Source organism: Lepidochelys olivacea (assembly GCF_965140295.1).
Source record: "Lepidochelys olivacea isolate rLepOli2 genome assembly, chromosome: 2".
Classification (NCBI taxonomy): Eukaryota; Metazoa; Chordata; order Testudines; family Cheloniidae; genus Lepidochelys; species Lepidochelys olivacea.
The window spans coordinates 17,943,685-17,961,792 of record NC_140412.1 but is presented as its reverse complement, the minus strand read 5'-3'; the positions used below and the strand labels follow the sequence as shown (position 1 = coordinate 17,961,792).

General features: G+C 45.5%; 1 protein-coding gene across 3 annotated transcripts in view; it reads right to left on the bottom strand.

The window, feature by feature from the left end:
- Positions 1 to 402: 402 nt before the first annotated feature.
- Positions 403 to 18,108, bottom strand: part of ADCY8 (adenylate cyclase 8) — a 184,593-nt gene continuing 166,887 nt past the window's right edge. For all 3 annotated transcript variants that reach the window (XM_084621340.1, XM_084621341.1, XM_084621342.1), the window contains 3 exons: positions 3,746 to 3,838; positions 3,016 to 3,130; positions 403 to 969 (listed from right to left, as the gene is read on the bottom strand). In XM_084621340.1, the coding sequence (XP_084477466.1) occupies positions 482 to 969; positions 3,016 to 3,130; positions 3,746 to 3,838 (696 nt within the window). In that variant the 3' untranslated portion in view covers positions 403 to 481. The remainder of the gene's footprint in view (positions 970 to 3,015; positions 3,131 to 3,745; positions 3,839 to 18,108) is intronic.

Below are 18,108 nucleotides of genomic sequence, written 5' to 3'. Positions count from 1 at the left end.
ATGCTCACAGAGATGAAGGACAACCTTGTGGTTAAGGCATTGGACTGGAAATCAGGAGATCTGAGTGCAATTCCTGGCTGTGCCACAGGTTTCCTGTGTGACCTTGGACAAGTCACATGACCTCTCTGTGCCTCAGTTCCCTCCCCATTTGGTCTGTTAGGCCTCTTTAGATTCTAAACTCTTCCAGGCCAGGATTCTCTTTTATTAGGGGCTTGTGCGATGACTAGCACAATGGGACCCTGATCTTAGATGGGGCTTCTAGCTTACTATGGTAGTACAATGGATAACTAAGACTAAGTAATGACTAGAGGTCTCTCAGTCCATTACTAATTCCCGAAACTGCTGGTGACTTACGTTTTGCATGAACGTTGTATGAAAAGGAAAAAAAATCATACTTCTAAAAAAAATTAAACCCTTTTTATTTGTATATTTATTTTATATATAAAAGAAATTAAAAAAAAGAACACAAACAAAATGTTTATTATGGCAATTCAGTTTTATCAGAGCCCTCTGCTTGGGCCACTGCCTCTGGTCCACTGGAAGTTAGCAAAGTCCGCCGGTTATAATGTCCCTTTATGATGCCGGAGTTATTGTTCTCATTAAGAATTTGCTTCTGTTTTTGCCTGTTAAGAGACTGTACAAGTCCTAATACAACAGCCGCTAAGGAATACTGTCCAGTCAGTTTTCTTGGTTGTAAGATTAAAGGATTTGGTTGTACTCTTCCTAGAAGAAAATACGTTTTGATTTTTCCTTCCTGTTCGCTGATACCTTTGACATAAATCTCTCCTCGATAGTCGAAGGCAAATCCCTTGTCCTTCAGGATCAGATACGTTTCTTCAGGCACTTGTATTCTGCCACTTACACCCGTGCTGTCCATTCGACTAGCTAGGTTAACCGTTTTGCCCCAGATATCATATTGGGGCTTCTTAGCACCGATAACTCCTGCTACAACAGAGCCATGGCTAATACCTACAAACAAAATAAAATCAAGAGGAAACATAATTAGACAATCGGGCAAGAATGTTTGAAATACCAAGTTTGCAATTATGCTTTAGAAGTTTGCTTCAGACACATTCTTCTCTGAGTTTTAGGAAAAGGGTGGAAATAAAGAGAAATAAGGACATAAAACATTGGAACTTCTATCTGGATATTGATTGTATATGGTAGCTATCACTACATGATGTGAATATCTGTAAACTATGTATCACCTTGACAGCAATAAACTTGGTACTGTACAAGGGCTCAGGACTAGCCATTGTTCCAAGTAGGTTTGCCATCTTTTGGGAGTTTATCCTGAAAGACAAACTTGTTAGTATTAGATGTGACATCATCATATTGTTAAGTATTAGGGGGTAGCCATGTTAGTATCTATCCACAAAAACAATGAGGAGTCCGGTGGCACCTTAAAGACTAACAGTTTTATTTGGGCATAAGCTTTCGTGTGTAAAAAACCCCACTTCTTCAGACGCAAGTGGGTTTCTTACCCATGAAAGCTTATGACCAAATAAATCCGTTAGTCTTTAAGGTGCCACCGGACTCCTCATTGTCATCATATTGTTACTTCCTATGGAAAGACATCACAAGATCATGATGCAATTGCTTAAAAATGTCATAGTTTCTTAACAGCTTAGCATTATTTTGGGAAAGCTAAAATTGTCCTGCAAGCACTCCTAATAAATTTAAGACAAGGGGTAATGCTGTAAGATTAAAAGGGTCTATATGCCTATTTTAAAAGTAAATTCAGTACTGGTGAAAGGTGATAGATACACAGCTCTGGAGAGAAATTGCTTTGCTTTCTCTCAGATGTATATGTGTATACAAGGACAGCATATATATAGGGACAATGACAATGCAAACCTCCAGATTGCATGATCTGTATGGCTCAACCTTGATGTGGAAAACCACCTCGAAGGGATCACATTTCTGTTGGATGTGTTTTGGGCTTGTCCAGTAATGCAGTCTCCTATACTGACTGTCAGGTGCAGGCATATTACTGCTGTATCCAATACATATAGCCTATGATACTTTTGTGTCCCATCCTAATGGTTTCATCCAGGATGCCAGGTTTCCTATGGCAGCAATTCAAAACCACTGGTGGTCCTACAGGTCTGGGCAGAACTGGGATTAGATTTTTGTGCAAAGCCAAAAACCAAGTTGCTGTACTTAGAATAAGCTCCCATTTCTATTTTACAGGAGAAGCAGTTGATGCAGGAAGATTAAATGAAAAAAGAGAAGGTGAGTCAATATCAGATCCAGGGTGCTCCTGGCTCCCAGTCTAGTGTTCAGACCATCACACAGTGATGCCTCTCTGTCAGACTCATGCGAGAGTGTACAGGATGTTGTCATCCATTGGTACCGTAGCTTGCCCAAGAGATTATAGGCATTATAAAAAGAGAACCAGAAGATTCTCTTTTAGGCTACATAGTGGGAGGCTGTATTTTGGGAGCCGGAGGATCGTATTTCTATCCTGCTCACGACTTTGAAGTCAATGTGATCACAGAAGACAAAATAGCTGGTGGTATTGAAGTTCAGTACATCCACGTGATAAGTATACAATGTCCTTGCAGGTCATAATAGGCAGCAGGTAGGTAACAGGCAGCAGGTTTAAATCAAACATAAGGAAGCACTTCTTCACCCAGTGCACGAGCAACCTGTGGAACTTACTGCCAAAAGTATAACTGGGTTCAAAAAACAATTAGATGAGTCCATGAAGGAAAGGCCTGTCAATGGCTATTACCCCAGATGGTCTGGATGCAACCCCATGCTCCGGGTGTCCCTAAACCTCTGACTGCTAGAAGCTGGGACTGGATGACAGGAGAGGGCTTAATGAATAATTGCCTTCTTCTGTGCATTCCCTCTTAAGCATCAGACACTGGCCACTATCAGAAGAAAGGATACTGGGCTAGATGGACCACTGGTCTGACCCAGTGTGGCCATTCCTATGTTCTTACATATAAAGGGTGTGTGCTTGCAAAAAATAAGCCATTTTATTTCAAATGCTTGCACGGTACTTACCGATGCGGAGTTCAAAGTTGTTGAACGAATGTTTGTTGATCTCCTGTATACTTTCATTCAAAGCTATGGAAAAGTCAGCCAGAGCGCACAAATGTCCCCATTTGTCTTCACATTGCTAAGAGTGAATTAAAATGGAATACATTATGTGTGTTTTGCATTTGCTATAAAACAACGGTCTCCCCAGAGCTAAGTATGTGAAATCATAATTCACAAGAGCAGTCTCATCATACCCTATTAAATCTCAGTGAAGTGGTTCACGGTTAATGGAGAGGTAATACATTCCATTTATGGTGCGCTGCTTACACATTTCAGTGCAGAGCTGCCTTGCTGTGAAATATTGTAGATACTTTGCTTGAGATCAGGAATTTGATGGGTAATAATGGGAATAAGCAGGAGGTGGGATTTCAGGGGATAAAATTAAAGCTGAGAGGGTGTGAGGAAAGAGAGAAACACAACTTGTCTTAGGAGGAAAAGTAACGAGAATGGGAAGCAGGGGAATAAGGGGACAAACAGCACTGAGAGTGAAAGAAGAAAAGAGAGGGAGAGAGAATTCTTTGAGAACAATTGTGATTTTCATTTGCTAGAAGTTCCAAATATCTATTTTCTTCTAGTAAATACCACCCTGTGAGCATCTAAAAATGACACCAATATCCTTTACTTTGCAGGAACAGATGAAGAGCATAACATTGACATCTCTGCTTGTTTTAAAAAGATTGAATTAGTCCCTTACCTGTTTTTCAGGTGATAATCCCGATACAGCCATGTATGTGCTGCCAATGGTTTTAATTTTTTCAATATCTTGAAATCTTTCTTCACCTAGTAACTAATGCAAATGAGACAAAAGGCTGTTACTTCTATAGTACCTGATGCAAAATGTGGTAGAGTTAAATTGTAAAAGTACAAAGACCTAAACTAATAATTATTCTCACAGTTCATTGTAAGGAAGATCTAATTTGGTAGAGCATCTTGTGTAATTGACAACGGCACACAGTTTGCTTGAACTTCTTTGTACAATGAGCTTAAAGCTTTCAATGTTTTCATGGTAGGTATTCACAAAATGCATTCAGTTAAACTCTGCAGGTCTGCTCGGCACAGCAAATTATGGATTGTACAAAATACACACACTCAAGTCCAATTTAAATTCAGGCAATTGCTGGAGTTCCATCACACACACACACACATAGAGATACATATACATGTACACACACACACATACACACTAATTGAGCATAAACAAACTGAAAAAAACCAACAACCAGCCCCCCAGAATGTTACAAAATCTCCGTAAATCCTAGAGGAAACTTCTCTTTTATTAGGCAAAACATGAACACCCTTATACTATATACCACTATGCAAAGTTCTTCCAGTTCATGTGTCTGAGGTTCCCATTGATTAAAAGCTAAAGGGATTACTTTATTCAAAGCAAGACACATACCACAGGCTTATCACAGATGACCTCCCATCAAACTAACCACATTGTACGTAAGTCAAGAATCTGGGGTCTTGGAAACATTGTATCTCGTTTATGGAAATCACACCACCTGCCTCTCATGGAATGCTGCACTGCCGCCTATGCAGGGAATGTAAACCCATATGCCTTTCAAACCATGGGAAGGCCAACACCTGACCTACTATCTGCTTGCAAAGCCATTTATGTGCCTTTCCCTGCCCAAAGCCAGCAGCTTCAATGCTCTCCTAAAGAAAGGAATCACTGCTTGTAACGCAGCCTTCATGAGCAATCTGATGGCAACAGATCAGTGTGAACAGGCGTTCGGGGAAAACAATTATGGTAAAGAAACAGATTTCATTTTCAGCTTCCAAAGGGTTTTTGTAAACAGCAGTGAGCAACGCAGTAATTTAACAAGCATGACAAATATCTGAACCGTGCTCTTTTCAGGCGCAAAGAAGCCATTGGCTCTTAGATCATTTACAGAGAATATCTCAAGCTATCTTCTTTTTTGTCTTCTATTATTTTAAATACCCCTATATTTCAGAGGTTTAGCCTTTTTATCAGCTGCTTCATCCATGTTTAAAACAATGCTTTCTTTTTCATTTTCTGCTCTGTGGCATCTTACAAAGATGGATTTTAATATTGTGGGAAAATATTCAAATTGACTCAATTCTGTTTTTTTCCCCCTTATTGTGTTCACTAATTGGCCTAGGCAATTTAGGGAACATTTTCTAATACTAACACTTACCTTGAGCCCAAAAACCAGTTCAGGGCCTGATCCCACATTCTTCACATATCCAAGGTCAGTGGGATGTCACTGATCATGCAAAAAATGCAAGATTGGTTCTCAAGTGTACACATGCAATATTACCCAGTTGCATGCATGCAAGTACAATTTAACCAGTGAAGTGTGAAAATGTGATTCTGCAGTTAAATCATAATTTATATTTATGACAGTATAATAACGGCTATGGCATAAACCCGGCGTAAGTCACTGCAGCGTAAAGAGAAAGGAAAAATGGTCCGTGAAGTAGAAAGCCCTTATTAAAATACCAAAACAAGTAATATCAGCACCAAGACACCACTAAGGTGGTAAGCACCTTAGATTAAATTGATTAGATAGAAAATGAGATATCCAAAAAAAATTGCCTTAGATCTACAATTTTCAGGGCAGTGACAATGTCTGTGTGTGCTTCTGTACAGCATACCAAACACTGAGGGCTTGGTCTTGGTTGTGGCTTCTGGGATACAACAAGTAATTATAATAATATTCATCTTGGACTCTGAAAAGTGGTGCTATAAAAAGGCAGCACAGTGTCCATATAGTCAATGTGCCGTCAGTGCCTCTGAGCACATCTACAAAATAGAAAATCACGTATAATTGCATTCTGAAATGACACGTTGTCACACTGAAAGACTCCCCATGCCAGTCCAGAAGTCAACATCTCCCGGCTCGCCAATCAGGGAAAGCCTGGATAACTAGACAGGCCTTACAGCAGGTTCTGAAGGTCAACAGACTTTTGGAGCTTTGGGGAAAGCAAGTTCCAGACTCACATGACCCCAAATACACAAATTTGCGGCCAGACTGTGGCCTGGCCTTGTGTGACTGTACAAGGATATAAGAGGCAGTTAGACACCTGTCTCTACACCCATGAGAGTCCTCTTTGGACTGTGCTCTAGGAACACAAGGAAAGCAGGGCTTCATGAGGCCACTGCTTCCCCCTCCTGTGTGGATGTGTGGCGAGTTGGAGGAGAGGGGTAGGGAGTGGGCAGTCTTGAATTCATTCCCCCAGTGTAGGTTATTTCTCCCCAGAGACAAAGGGCAAAGAGTGGTGGGATTGTGACTCTCTGAGGTAGCATACAGCTTCCCAGAAGCACAGGAAGCACAAAATGGCTGAAATTCAGCCAGATAAATCTTCTGTTTGTTTTTCTCTCCTCAACATAGACCATGAGGACAAAAGACCAGACCCTAGCAGTCCTGTTCACCAAATTATAAAGCAATCAACATTCATCTCAGTTTTTGAGCATAGACAGATTGGTTTCCTCAGGCTGACTACACCCAGAAGAGTTCTCCTGATGCACACCACTCCTCCTTATTTGTAGACTGCTATGGTGGTGAAAGAGGTGGTTTACATCACAGTCACCGCACATGACTTAAAAGTGTACATGCAGCAATTGGGTGAATCCAGAACAAGATTTTTACTACTAGCTTTCTAACCGCCCTTCCTTCATGCTTCTTCTGCTGCAGAAGGCATACCAAAGAGGATGGTGCAGAAGGACATTTAGAAGACACGTATCAAGGAAAGAAGATAATTATATTTTCCCATCAACATATAAACCGAATGGTTCAACACAGTATGTTCCTTTATGCAGCTCTCAAATCCAATGGGGTGCGGAAGGAATATCAACAGAAAAGGTCCTCTGCCCAGGTAGGTGCAAATCTGAGCCCTGATCTCAAGCTGAATAAAGAATGGTTTGTTATCATTCAGTGATTCCATAATTAATTTGTTCCCCTCCACCTGCCAGATCTGCAAACTCAATCTCGGCTCTGACAGGCAAACTGGATTTGTTCCAGCTCACATGCCATCACCAATGACAACTACATTCCAGTTGCAGAATCTTTAACAGTAAACAATCCATCTCACTCTCTCTCACTGGCACTGACTGGGGCAAACAGGAATAATAGGCAGTCACAATGGATGTTGGTCACTGAAGTCAGCGGCTCTGACTCCGAATATATGCAGGGTGCAGAAACATTGACTAAGATGTCACCATTTTTCATAATCACCCTTCTAGCTCTTAACAGCTGCTGAGTAAAGCAATTGTTTTTCACAATCTTTCCATATGTAATGCTGAAAAGCCGCATTTTTCCAACACTAACAGTGCTGCTCCCAAACTGTGCATCCAGACGTGGCTGACAGGTCTGCAAATAAGGAGTAGGGTGAAATACTGGCAAGGAAGCATCATGCCTCCACCCCTCCACCTTGTCCTTAAGTCAATATTTGCAAGAAAATGTTACCAGCAGACTTTCAGCTAGGGGATGTTGCACAGCTGAAAACGGGAAGCTTAATGACGTCTCTGTCTCTTTGCAGTACATTTTGTTCATGCTTCTCAGCCTTCCCTTCTTTCCTGTGTATGATCATTAACTCTTTTCAGTCATTCTCTCTTATGTGCTTCCTTTCAAACAGCTGAGCTGCAGACCAGAGTCTAGCTAGAGTAAGCAAACTGCATCTCCACCATAGAAATAGGTTAGCAGCCAGCAAGGGATCACATTATTTCATTTAATATCCACACCACAACCTATTATACAACTAAAGATGTCTGAGACTTAACATAGTTCCTCAATAGGCTCTTTATTCATCAGAGAGTAGGTGTTAGGGACTTGAATGTGAGATAACTTTCATATTCTTGGTGAACGAGATGTCTTTAATGATCATAGCTACAGCAATAAGATTCTTCTGCCAAAATTGCACTCACATGCATGATGGGACTTCTTAAAATTAATTCATAGCATAAACTTTGAATTATCTTTGAGGCATAAAGTTTTAAATCAGAACTACAAAGAAAAACAAAACCATTAATAAAGAAATATGGTGACATCTGGGTGTTAGCTTAGGTATAAAATCAGATATTTATACCTGTGCAGGAGCCTAGCAAGTAGCAAAGCTTGTTAAGTAGCAATGATATTTGAAAGGTAATTATGTTACATAAGGACATCAGATTGTGCCTCTTTCTTCCACCCTGACCACCACTACCTCACTCCACCAATTGCTGTTCCCCATCCAGTTCTGTGGACACATCCTCAGGCTTCTCCTCTCATCCACCTCTTTATCCACGATGTCTATATGCTTCAAATGCCAGTGAGTCAAAATCCAAGATGTACCCACCACCAGTCTCCCTCTCACACTACCCTGGGAGAGGAAGGTGAGGGTCCTAGTTCTGCTTCAGTTCCCCACCTGTAAAATTTGGATAACAATACTTCTGGCAAAGAGGCAATATGAGGATAAATTCATTTAAAATTCAGAGGCGTTTGGACACCGTGGTGCTGGAGGCCATATAAGAACCTAGAGAAATGTATCTCCTCTACTCCATTCATGTTCTTATCACTCACACCCTCATCCTTTTCCTTTGGTGCCTGTTGAACTATCTTCCTTTCAGTAGAAAAGCACTGTAAGCCTTGATTGTATTCCCTGTCACCGTATCTCCTCCTGATTCCCAGTTCAGTGTCACAGCAACAGACAGCCACCCACTGTCCTTTGGTACCTTCCCTGGTGGTTTTAAGATTACCACTATTCCTACCCTTTCTGAAGATTCCTCCTTATTTATGTCCATCCCCACCCTCTCTCCATCTGATCTCCAATCTTCTCTTTCTTAGCAAAATCCTGGAAATCCAGATTTTTTTTCTGAGCTCTCTAATTTGCTTTTCCAAAAGCAATGCCCTGGATCCGTGGTGCTCAAGCTTTTCCACACTGAAACCAGGACCTCTCTCCCATTTAGCTGGGATCTAGAACTGCTGCCATTTGGCAATATGTGAAGGGCAGAGCAGTCACAACCTACTGAAACTTGTTTGTAGCCCCCAGGTTGACAGTCTCTATCCTTGGTAGTTTCCACTCTCACTTCCAGCTGCTTCACAGTTCTTAAACTGTCCTTCTGCTCAAAGATCTTCTCAGGTCTAGCCCTTGTTCCTTTTCTCTTCTAATCCTTCCTGACCGCAGTACAGAATTTGACACCATCTATCTTGACATCCCTATTAATTGATTGGCAGAGTTAGCAATAGCCTTGGACAACTTGCTGCCTGCTCTCACTCCGCTAGCCAACTGCTCCTCTCTTGCAATGGGCAATGGTTACTTCTCTGCTTTTAAACCTAAGGGGTTTGTCCTAGGCCGGCTTCTCTCCTCGTTTATCTTATCCCCGTTGGTGCCTATTCTGAAGTCAACCTTGGTTGTCCTTTCTGTGGAAATGATACCTAAATATAGCCCTTTACTTTAAGTCCTTTCCTCACAGATTATTAGCATCACTATGAAACTTTGTTCAGCTTAATATATCTAAACCTGTATCCTCCCTATCTGATCAGGCCAGCACCCTCAATCAAAACTCAACCATCTCTCCATCCCTCATTTACCATCTTCTTTCAAGAATCTGGACATTTGATTTGACACTGTTCACTATTTTTTCTTTCATATTCCGTGAGTCCATAAATTCATTGCCTTCAAAACAATGCCATTACTTCCTATATCTGGACCACTCCTTTCCCAAAACTAGTGCAGATAACTTCATCCTCTTTAACCATCAATACCAAGGTATAGTCTATATCTATGTAAGCAGTGTCAGGATGAGCTCCACCCTGACATCTGGTGGTGAGGTGTGGCAAGTTGTGGAAAAGAACTTCAGGGGCAGATCTCATTTGCATAGGCACACCCACCACGCCTAGAATGAGACCATAGCTGCCCAAATGGTCACTTTGGCTGCTGTGGGATCCCCAGTGTCTCTGTATTGGGGCAGGAAGAATAAATTGTTATTACCCTGATTATGGGAACTGTGCTTGGAACTGTACGTGGCCTTTTGTTACGATGGAGGGATTCACCATCATCTAAGTAGCACTCGCTAGGCAAGGGTCATGGGTTCCAAAACTGTGTGAATGGAGAGAGGCTGGGGACAAGTATTAATACTTGGTGGCATGGGCCCCTTGGTGAGGGCCTTACATGCTGATTGCACTTCCTCCTCTCTCCACTGTGGAATATCAGAGCTAATTTTGATTTCATTAGAAGTCTAGTTATAGGCTGCTGAGCTCACTTTGGGCTGACAGTGCACCAGCACTGGGGCTCCCCTACTATAAGCTGAATTCACCTAAGAGCTGAAATCACTGAGTGTTGTGTTAAGTAGTGGGGGAGCCTGAAGATATATTGTGGAGCAGTTTGCGGGACGGCTGGTGAAGCAGTTCAACATGGAGCAGTGTGTGGATGGCAGGAGCTGCTTGTGGGCCATGGAGCTGAGTGAAGGAGTTCGTGGGGCGGCTGGCGGAGCGGAGCGCAGCTGAGCGAAGGAGTTCGTGGGGCGGCTGGTGGAGCGGAGTGCAGCTGCGCGAAGGAGTTTTGTGGGGCGGCTGGCGGAGCGGAGCGCCGCTATGGAGCTATGGGGTGGTCAGCTTCAGATCACGTAAGGTGCCTCTTACCCCCGTCCCATTTCCACCCAGGTTGGGAGGTAAAGCTCCGCCGATAAACTTTCGAACTCTGGGGCTGCCCTGACCAGGGACAGAGACTTTTGGGGCATTGGACTTTTGGGGTTGCTGGACTCAAGAACCAAAGGGAAAAGGGCATGCCCCAATTTGCCTGGGGTGGGGTTGTTTTTGCTCATGGGTTGTGTTATGAATCCGGTTGGTGGTGTTTCCCCAACATAATGCCACATTGTTTCTCTCTGTTATTAAAAGACTTTTGCTACACTCAGACTATGTGCTTGCGAGAGGGGAAGTATTGCCTCTTGGAGGTGCCCAGCGGGGGTGGTATATATTTGTCCCAGGTCACTGGGTGGGGGCTCGAGCCGGTTTGCATTGTGTTATTGGAATGGAACCCCTAGATATTGAACCCGGCCCTTGTTGCTGCCAACTCTGACGGGCAGAAGGGTTACATTTTTGGGGGCTCGTCCGGGATCGCCTGGGTCAGTACCCCTCGCAAGCACCTGTTGAGTGATCCACTACATTGGGAAACAATTTATATTTTTTTTTGTTTGTGCTTATATTTTGAGGAAATTACTGTTTGTATAATGGCTAATATGTCAGGTTTGTTGGGCCCTGGCTCAGCACCTTCTAGCTCGGAGGCTGCAGCCTCGGCTGATGATTGGACAAAAGCTCTGGGGCAAATATTGGAAAAGGTTGTGCTGCCCCATGCTGAGTCAGACTCTTGTCGTAAGTTAAGATTATTTGCTGGGGAGGAGGAGTTTGAACCCTGGTTAGAGCATACCACTGAAATGCTGCAAGAGTGGGCCGTACCAGATGCAGAAAAGCGAAGATGCCTTATAGAGAGCCTTGGCGGCCCAGCATTAGATGTGATTCGCACCCTGAAGCTCATTGACCCTGGGGTCAGTGTGAAGGACTGCCTAGAGGCCCTTGAACACAACTTTGGGAGTGTAGAGGGCCCTGAAGACAGCTACTGTAAGTTCCTTAATTCCCGACAACAAAAGGGCGAGAAGGCTTCAGCCTACATACAGAGACTGGAGAGACTGCTTCAGAGAGCTGTCATGAGGGGAGCAGTGACTGCTGAGCAGATGGATCAGACCAGACTGGCTCAAATTGTAAGAGGAACTCAGTATCAGAACCCGATTCTACTTCATCTCCGGCTAAGAGAACGACGGGAACATCCCCCAAGTTACTCCCAGCTGATAAAAGAGGTCCGAGAGGAGGAAGAAAGGCAGGCTGCCAGTGAGTTTTGGGAAGCCCAAACATCGGAGCCAGCCAGCACAACACCACTGCAAATGGCCAGTGTACTGATGGTGAGCACCAGAGAGGAACTTGCCCAACAAATGCAGGTCCTGACGGAACGGATAGCTGAGCTGCAAAGTACCGTTGACCGAGTTAAGACTTCTAGGAATAAGAAGCCTCAACCTGTGGCGATTGAGAAGCCCGCACTTAGAGCCACCATCCCCCCCAGGCGAAGGGGGAAAGGTCAATTCTTCTGCTACCGATGTGGTCAGGATGGACACAGTGCTGCCAAGTGCCGTAATGAAGAAAACCCCTCCTTAGTGTATGGAAAGCTGAGGATCAGTTGGGAGAGATCCGGTAGCTGCCAGAGGGTCTGGGGACGGGGACCCCCCAGGTCTGCAGGATTTGAAGATTCCCCCAGAAAAGACTTTCCAGCTGGGATCCCTGCAGGACTGATAGGGCCTCGAGCAGAGGTCATGGTGAGGATCGAAGGGGTGGAGTGTAAAGCAGTGCTTGACACTGGATCTCAAGTGACTATTATATTTCAGTCATTCTACCAACAGATGCTTAGGCACCTGCCTATACAGCCACTGACTGGCCTTGGCCTATGTGGCCTCAGCATGGATGAACACCCCTATCAAGGGTATGTCATAGTGCACCTGGAATTCCCAGAGGAGGTTGCTGGGGTAAGAGAAGAGGTAGACACAGCTGCCTTAATATGCCCTGACCCTAAAGGGACTTCTGATGTGTCTGTGCTGATAGGGACCAACTCCAGTCTCTTCAAGGTACTCGCGGATTACTGCAGAAGGCGGGCTGGGGACCAGTACCTGAATACCCTGATGATCCATACGCTTTGTGCTGAAGCCTATAGGAAAATTGAGAGCGCTAAAAGGGACACATCTGAGCTACCGCTTGGGGCACTGAAGTACGCGGGCACAACCCCCTTAGTAGTGCCTGCAAGGACGGAGCAAGAAGTGCTTGTCATGAGTACCTGTCTGAAAGGCAGTAAAGGGACGTTAGCAATGATAGAGCAGCTGATGGGAGGAGAGCTCCCTGAAGGAGTGCTGGTCCCCAGTGGAGTCATAACCCTACCTGCTGAAGCCCAGGAAAGGGTGACTATACTGATTGCTAATGAAACGAGTCGTGATATTTTTGTGAAGCAAGGACAAAAGATAGCAGACCTCTTTGAGCCTGAGTCGATTGTAAAACCCCAGTATGAAACTCCAGTTCCGGCAATAGACCCAGCAAAGTTTGACTTTGGAGATTCACCAGTGTCCGAGGACTGGAAAGATCGCCTGAGGAAGAAACTTTGTGAAAGATCCAAGGTGTTCTCACTGCATGAGTGGGATGTGGGATGTGCAAAAGGAGTAGAGCACAATATCAGACTACATGACTCTCGACCTTTCAGGGAGAGATCTAGGAAGATTGCTCTCTCTGATATGGAAGATGTGCGACATCATCTTCAGGAGCTGGCTGCGAATGGCATCATTACAGAGTCCCGCAGCCCATACGCCTCACCCATTGTGGTAGTCCGCAAAAAGAATGGGAAAATCCGGGTGTGTATTGACTACCGCACCCTAAACAGCCGTACGGTGGTCGACCAGTACACTATGCCTCGAGTGCAAGACGCCTTAGACTGTTTGCTGGGAAGCCAGTGGTTCTCTGTGTTGGATCTTCGAAGTGGATACTACCAGATCCCTCTGGGAGAAGAAGATAAGGAGAAGACAGCCTTCATCTGCCCATTAGGGTTTTATCAGTTCGAACGCATGCCCCAAGGGATTTCTGGAGCACCTGCCACCTTTCAACGTCTCATGGAGAAAGTTGTGGGAGACATGAATTTACTGCAAGTGTTAGTTTATTTGGATGACCTGATTGTGTTTGGAAGAACCTTAGAGGAGCATGAAGAAAGACTTCTTAAAGTGCTTGATAGGTTGGAGGATTATGGTCTGAAGCTTTCAATTGACAAATGCCAGTTCTGCAGAACCTCAGTGAAGTATGTGGGTCACATTGTGTCCCAAGAAGGTGTGAGTACTGATCCTGATAAAATAGAAGCACTCACTACATGGCCACGTCCAAGTAACTACAGAGAACTCAAGACCTTCCTTGGATTTAGTGGCTACTACCGCAGATTTGTGAAAAACTATGCTACGATTGTAAAGCCTCTGAATGATCTTACCAGGGGACATCAGTCCAGCAAGAACAAATCTAAGTCCAAGAATAAGGGGAGGTCCCCAAAGCCTCCTGTGCAGAGACACAATGGCCCCTTTGCACCATTTGGGCCACGGTGGGATGAGAGATGTGAAAGGGCTTTTCAAGAAATCATTACTTGCCTAACTCATGCTCCAGTCCTAGTTTTTGCTGACCCAAGCAAACCATTTATCCTGCATACTGATGCCAGTTTGGAGGGTCTGGGAGCAGTCCTGTACCAGGAAGTGGAAGGCAAATGTAAACCTGTAGCCTTTGCCAGCCGAGGATTGTCTGATAGTGAAACTCGCTATCCCACCCACAAGCTGGAGTTTTTGGCCTTGAAATGGGCCATCACTGAGAAATTTCGAGACTACTTGTATGGTGCTCAGTTCCAGGTGTGGACAGACAACAATCCACTGACTTATGTGTTAACAAGTGCTAAGCTGGATGCTACAGGGCAGAGATGGGTGGCCGCCTTGGCTAGCTATGAGTTCAGCATTCAGTACCGATCAGGGAGAAGCAATGTAGATGCAGATGCATTGTCCAGGCGTCCGCAGGCTCCAGAAGTTGCTGTGATACCCACAGATGGAGTGAGAGCTATTTGCAGTGTGAGTCGCCGAGAGCCAGAGGCCCGTGAAGACTTTCAGGGATGTGTTGCAGAAGCTTTGGGCCTGCCCCCTGAATGCATGCCTTCTGCTTCGGTGAACTATATTGCATTAGACCAATCTCCTTTGCCCATGCTCAATGCGGCTGACTGGCAAGAAGCCCAGCGGCAAGATATTGACATTCGTGATACACTACTTGCCAAAAGGGAGGGGCGAAGCCCAACCGCGGTTGTCCCACCTAACCCGGAGGGTAAACTACTATTGAGAGAATGGACCAAACTAAAACTGATTCAGGGAGTGCTACACCGAATGACCACTGACCCTGTACAAAAACAACGAGCACAACTAGTACTGCCAAAAAAGTACAGAGCCCTGGCCATGAGGGCCCTGCATGATGACTTTGGGCATTTAGGGATGGAGAGGACCCTGGAACTTATTCGTAGTAGGTTCTATTGGCCCCGAATGGCTGAAGATGTTCGCAGGAAATGTAAGACTTGCGCTCGATGTGTTCAAAGGAAAACTCTGCCCACGAGGGCTGCATATCTCAAGAACATCACCAGCAACAAACCTTTGGAGTTGGTATGCATTGATTTCTTGTCTGTAGAGGTAGACAAGAGGAATGTTGGAAACATTCTAGTAGTGACTGACCATTTTACACGGTATGCACAAGCATATCCCACACGTGATCAGAGGGCCACCACCGTTGCTCGAGTATTGTGGGACAAATATTTCTCAGTCTATGGATTCCCGGCTCGGATACACTCTGATCAGGGGCGGGATTTTGAGAGTCACCTTCTGAAGGAGGTGCTGAAGATAGCAGGAATTAAAAAGTCTAGGACAACGCCTTATCACCCCCAAGGTGATCCTCAGCCAGAGAGGTTCAATCGAACCCTATTAGATATGTTGGGAACTTTGCGACCAGAGCAGAAGGCAACCTGGAGCCAGCATGTCGCATTTCTGGTGCATGCCTACAATGCCACAAAGAACGATGCTACGGGAGTCACCCCATATCTCTTGATGTTTGGGCGAGAACCAAGATTACCCATAGACTTGTGCTTTGGTGTATCAGAGGATGGAGATAGCTATGAAACTCATCAGCAATATGTATCCCGACTAAGAGAAAAGCTGCGGGATGCTTATCGCTTAGCTACCGCTGCGGCTCGGAAGAACGCAGACCGCAACAAACATCGATATGATGCTAGAGTGCGTTCGCAGGAGCTCCAGCCGGGGGACAGAGTCCTGCTGCGAAATTTGGGTATTGCTGGCAAACACAAGATAGCTGACAGATGGAAGGCAATACCTTACCTGGTGATGGAAAAGCTGGGAGATCTGCCGGTCTACAAGATCAAACCTGAAGACGGTCCAGGGCAAATAAAGACGGTGCATAGAAACCTTTTGCTCCCTGTGGGGGAATTGGTAAGCACCCCTTGTGAGATGGGCCACGGCAGGGCCGCCGGGCAGAACAGAGGTGCTAGACCAAAGCCGCCGTCCAACACAGACAGTGGGCCCCCTGCAGCTAACTTACCCCTATTCTGCACATCTGAGAGTGAGTCTGAGGAGGAAGACACAACCCTGGTGTATCCTGGGATGGAGACAAGATTTCAGTCTCGATCAGCTGAACCAAACGAGAGTTTTCCCTCTTCCACCCTAAACCCAATGGCGGAACTATTTAGGCCCCTTTCTGATACCCCGGTGCTGCTGATGAGACCCCCCTGTGATGACACACACAGGTTATTGGACAATGGGGACAGACAGGTAGAGGATGTCCTGGGCACCTTGGACCCTCCAGCGTTAGAACTAGGAGTGCAGGGGCCTACGCCAGTAGCCGAGGGACCCTCCAGGGAAGCCTCTCCATCCGTCACTCAAGAGGATGTTCCCCTTACTTCGGCAACAGAGATTCTCAATAGACGAGACAGGGTGATAAGACCAGTGAAACGGTTAACTTATGATGCACCTGGGGTGACTAGTGAGGAGCCAATACATTTAGCACACAGGCTTGTGGAAGCTAAAGTGGGCTTCCTGAGGCCCTTTGGAGGAAACCAATGAGTTGGTATAAAGGGAGTGTGATTTGTCGGGACGACAAAGTCTCGGCTGGGGGGAGGATGTAAGCAGTGTCAGGATGAGCTCCACCCTGACATCTGGTGGTGAGGTGTGGCAAGTTGTGGAAAAGAACTTCAGGGGCAGATCTCATTTGCATAGGCACACCCACCACGCCTAGAATGAGACCATAGCTGCCCAAATGGTCACTTTGGCTGCTGTGGGATCCCCAGTGTCTCTGTATTGGGGCAGGAAGAATAAATTGTTATTACCCTGATTATGGGAACTGTGCTTGGAACTGTACGTGGCCTTTTGTTACGATGGAGGGATTCACCATCATCTAAGTAGCACTCGCTAGGCAAGGGTCATGGGTTCCAAAACTGTGTGAATGGAGAGAGGCTGGGGACAAGTATTAATACTTGGTGGCATGGGCCCCTTGGTGAGGGCCTTACATGCTGATTGCACTTCCTCCTCTCTCCACTGTGGAATATCAGAGCTAATTTTGATTTCATTAGAAGTCTAGTTATAGGCTGCTGAGCTCACTTTGGGCTGACAGTGCACCAGCACTGGGGCTCCCCTACTATAAGCTGAATTCACCTAAGAGCTGAAATCACTGAGTGTTGTGTTAAGTAGTGGGGGAGCCTGAAGATATATTGTGGAGCAGTTTGCGGGACGGCTGGTGAAGCAGTTCAACATGGAGCAGTGTGTGGATGGCAGGAGCTGCTTGTGGGCCATGGAGCTGAGTGAAGGAGTTCGTGGGGCGGCTGGCGGAGCGGAGCGCAGCTGAGCGAAGGAGTTCGTGGGGCGGCTGGTGGAGCGGAGTGCAGCTGTGCGAAGGAGTTTTGTGGGGCGGCTGGCGGAGCGGAGCGGAGCGGAGCGCCGCTATGGAGCTATGGGGCGGTCAGCTTCAGATCACGTAAGGTGCCTCTTACCCCCGTCCCATTTCCACCCAGGTTGGGAGGTAAAGCTCCGCCGATAAACTTTCGAACTCTGGGGCTGCCCTGACCAGGGACAGAGACACTGGGGATCCCACAGCAGCCAAAGTGACCATTTGGGCAGCTATGGTCTCATTCTAGGCGTGGTGGGTGTGCCTATGCAAATGAGATCAGCCCTTGAAGTTCTTTTCCACAACTTGCCACACCTCACCACCAGATGTCAGGGTGGAGCTCATCCTGACACTGCTTACATCTATATTATCTAGATGTATTGGGACAGATTCTGATTGCAATCACAAAGGTGTAAATCCAAGTCACTCAACTAATTTTAGTCTTAACTTCACCTTACTGGTGTAATTAATATCAGTGCTTGGCACTTTCAGTAGAAGAAAAGATAAACAATTTGGATAGCAATTACAGTAAAGACCAGGCACAAATATTGCAGGGACTTAGTAAAGATGATGA